The 3,066-nt window shown below is 40.3% G+C and overlaps 1 protein-coding gene across 1 annotated transcript in view; it reads left to right on the forward strand.

Annotated features, from left to right (window-relative positions):
• The window catches only part of Spata22 (spermatogenesis associated 22), a 17,792-nt gene that overhangs the window by 12,413 nt on the left and 2,313 nt on the right, over positions 1–3,066 (forward strand). The window contains exon 7 of the mRNA XM_021213577.1: positions 2,925–3,048. Coding sequence (XP_021069236.1) covers positions 2,925–3,048 — 124 coding nt within the window. The remainder of the gene's footprint in view (positions 1–2,924; positions 3,049–3,066) is intronic.

Raw genomic sequence — 3,066 nt, forward strand, 5'->3', positions numbered from 1 at the left:
GCGTGGAAGTGGTGTCTCCTTTGAGGACTGTGGAGTTGTCTGGTCTGTTCGAAACCAAGGTAAACCTGAACTGATAAAAAGGAACCTGAGCCTCTGGTCAGGAGAGGCTCTGGTGTCCTTGTTCCTGCTGTCACAGGCCCTTCACTATTGGACTGGAGCAGCTGTTGTGTTCCATTCACCAGTGATCTTAAGATCTCTTGGGCAGTCTGCTAGGGACCGTGGGGGTGTCCGCTGAATCTACACTCTAGGTGACCTGGTGCTGGCGCAGACCAGAAGGGATTTGTGCCCCTGGTCAGGCTGGGTCTCTGCTTCCCTAGTGCTGTCTCAGGTCCCGTGCGTGATTGGATTGGAGCAGATGTGTTCCACTCACCAGTGATCCTAAGATCTCTTGGGCAGTCAGCTAGGGACAGTGGGGGTGTCCGCTGAAACCGCGCCCTAGGTGATCCGGTGCTCGTGCAGACCGGAAGGGATTTGTCAAAATGTTTTCTACACACATGCAGGTTATCTTCTCTCTCACACCTCACCCCAAGGCCCAATTGATTATTGTTTTGTGAATATTTGTCTTCTGGCAGGCTGCACTGTCCTACCTGGTGCCTCACCTTGGGATCCTTGTTTTCTACCTTCAGCCAACAGGAGTCACTGAGAGGATGTCAATGTGAGGAGAGGTGGAGATTTCCTTTTTTCAGTGTTTGTGTCCCTCTCTGGGCCTAGTTTTCATGGTCTTGGCAATTTTATTTTTCTCCCACTGATTTTTCAACTTCTTACTGCTGTTAGTGTTTGGGTGCTTAAGTACTCTGGCATTTGTTATGATCATAATCCGGACACCATTGATTTTAGCAAGAAATTAGGGTAAATTCTGTTTTTCTGGAAATATAGCATATTTTATAGAGATTCTCAATACCATGTTACCTTGTACACAGAATACTATGACACTGTCACCTTAGTAACTGACTCACTGTGGCAGTCATCTTCAGTGAGGCATATTCAAATCTTGCTTAGGAGGGAAAAGAGGGAAATTTTGGAAAAATGTTTCATTAGGTACTCTTTACAACCCTCATTCCCCAAAAGGAAATTGTGCCCTAACCCTTGAAAGTTAGTATTTTTGTTTGTTTTGAGATAGGGTTTCACTGTGTTGCCCTGAGCTCACTATATAGACCATGTTGGTCTCAAACTCATAGAGATCTTCCTGCCTCTGTATTTCAATTGCTGGGATTAAAGGCTTGTTTTCAGATCTTAAAAAGTCCATAAAATATTGGGTTGGAGAGATAGCTTGGTAGTTAAGAGCACTGGCTATACTTCTGAAGGACTTTGACTCTCTTCCCAGCACCCACACAATGGCTCACAACATTCTGAAAGTCTTGTTTTGTGGGCACAAGGTATATATATATATATATATATATATATATATATATATATACAACACTCATACACATAAAAGAAAATAAATCTTTTTTCTTTAAAATTTATCTTCTTTTATTCTTTAATCCATTTTTACAGTCCAGACTTTATCCCCTTCCCGGTCTGCCCCCCAACTACTCCCCATTCCATACCTCTCCCCAACCCCTGTTTTCAAGAGGATATCCCGACCCCCACCCCAACCTCATCAGGCCTCCCCACTCCTGGGTGCCTCAAGTCTCTGGAAGGTTAGGAGCATCTTCTCCCACTGAGGCAGACCAGACAGTCCTCTGCTGTGTGTGTTGGGGGTCTCATATCAGCTTGTGTGTGCGCCTGGATAGTGACTCAGTGTCTGAGAGATCTTGGGGGTCTAGGTCAGTCGAGACTGCTAAAAAAATACAAAGTACGAAAAATGCAAGAACTTTCTATATCAGGACTTTTACATATGCTAATCTCTAACCCCGCTTAACTACCCACTTAAAATGATAAACCTTGTCTCTATCTTTTCATTATATTATTTTTATGCACAGATGATAACAATTTCTAATGTTTTATTATACTTATTTACTCATTTGTTTGATGAATACTATTTTAGATTAGAAATGTGAAGATTTATCATCATCATTGTCATCGTCATTGTTTTTGTTTTTGAGACAGGGTCACACCATGCAGCACTCACTAGGGTGGTCTGGAACCTGCTATGTAGACCAGGTTGTCTTTGAACTTACAGAATCCCACCTACTTCTGTCTCCTGTATGTGCCACCATGCCTGCTTGTTTGCTTACTGCTGTTTCTTGAGTAGCTTTGGCACAGATTGGATACCCCAAAGGCACTTACATTTTTTATTAGTGTATATTATACTACAAAGTAGTGGGTTTCATTATGAAAATTATATTTGCATCATTCATACTTATTTCCCCTCTCCACCTTTTGTTCCTCTTCTACTTTTATGCTTATTTTTCTTCAGTTTTAAAAAAGTACCTGTTAAGTGAGTGAATGAATCAGTGTGTTTACAGTGTGGGTAGGGATTCTTTTACTTACCTGTTTGTAAAGGTGCTGGCACGTAATGCTTATTCAGTGGAGGAGAAAGTTAATGGAGTAAGTGAATAACAATATAAGTAAATCTTTTAACACTTTACTTATTATTATGTGTATGATGTGGGTAGGAGAGGTATGTGTGGAGGTCAGAGGACAACTTTGTGGAGTTGTTTTTCTCTTTCCACCTTTTTGTGAATTCTGGGAATCAAATTCATGTCATCCGGCTTATATGGCAAGTGCCTTGCCCACTGTGCCATCTCTCTGACTCCGTGATTCTCTTTTTATTTTAAGTATATTCTGGTTTTCACTCTATAATGCAGTGAAATGTAATGATGGATTTAATTTGGAGATTTAATTGCATTGTAAGTTTTAGTGGTTCTTTTTGCGTATTCTACAGACTTAATTATTATAAGAAGCTAGATTTGCATAGATCAAAGAGTATAATGAATAAAGTGAAACACTTTTCTAATGCTATGCTTTTATCCTGAAAGGAAGGTACTTTGCATCAGTTAAAGGAAAAAGATAATTCTTTAAGAATTATTTCTGCAGTTATTGAAAGCATGAAGTATTGGCGAGCACAAGTGCAGAAAACTGTACTTCTTTTTGAAATATTGGGTAGGTATAATATTTCAA

The sequence above is a fragment of the Mus pahari genome, chromosome 14 (assembly GCF_900095145.1).
Source record: "Mus pahari chromosome 14, PAHARI_EIJ_v1.1, whole genome shotgun sequence".
Taxonomy (NCBI): Eukaryota; Metazoa; Chordata; class Mammalia; order Rodentia; family Muridae; genus Mus; species Mus pahari.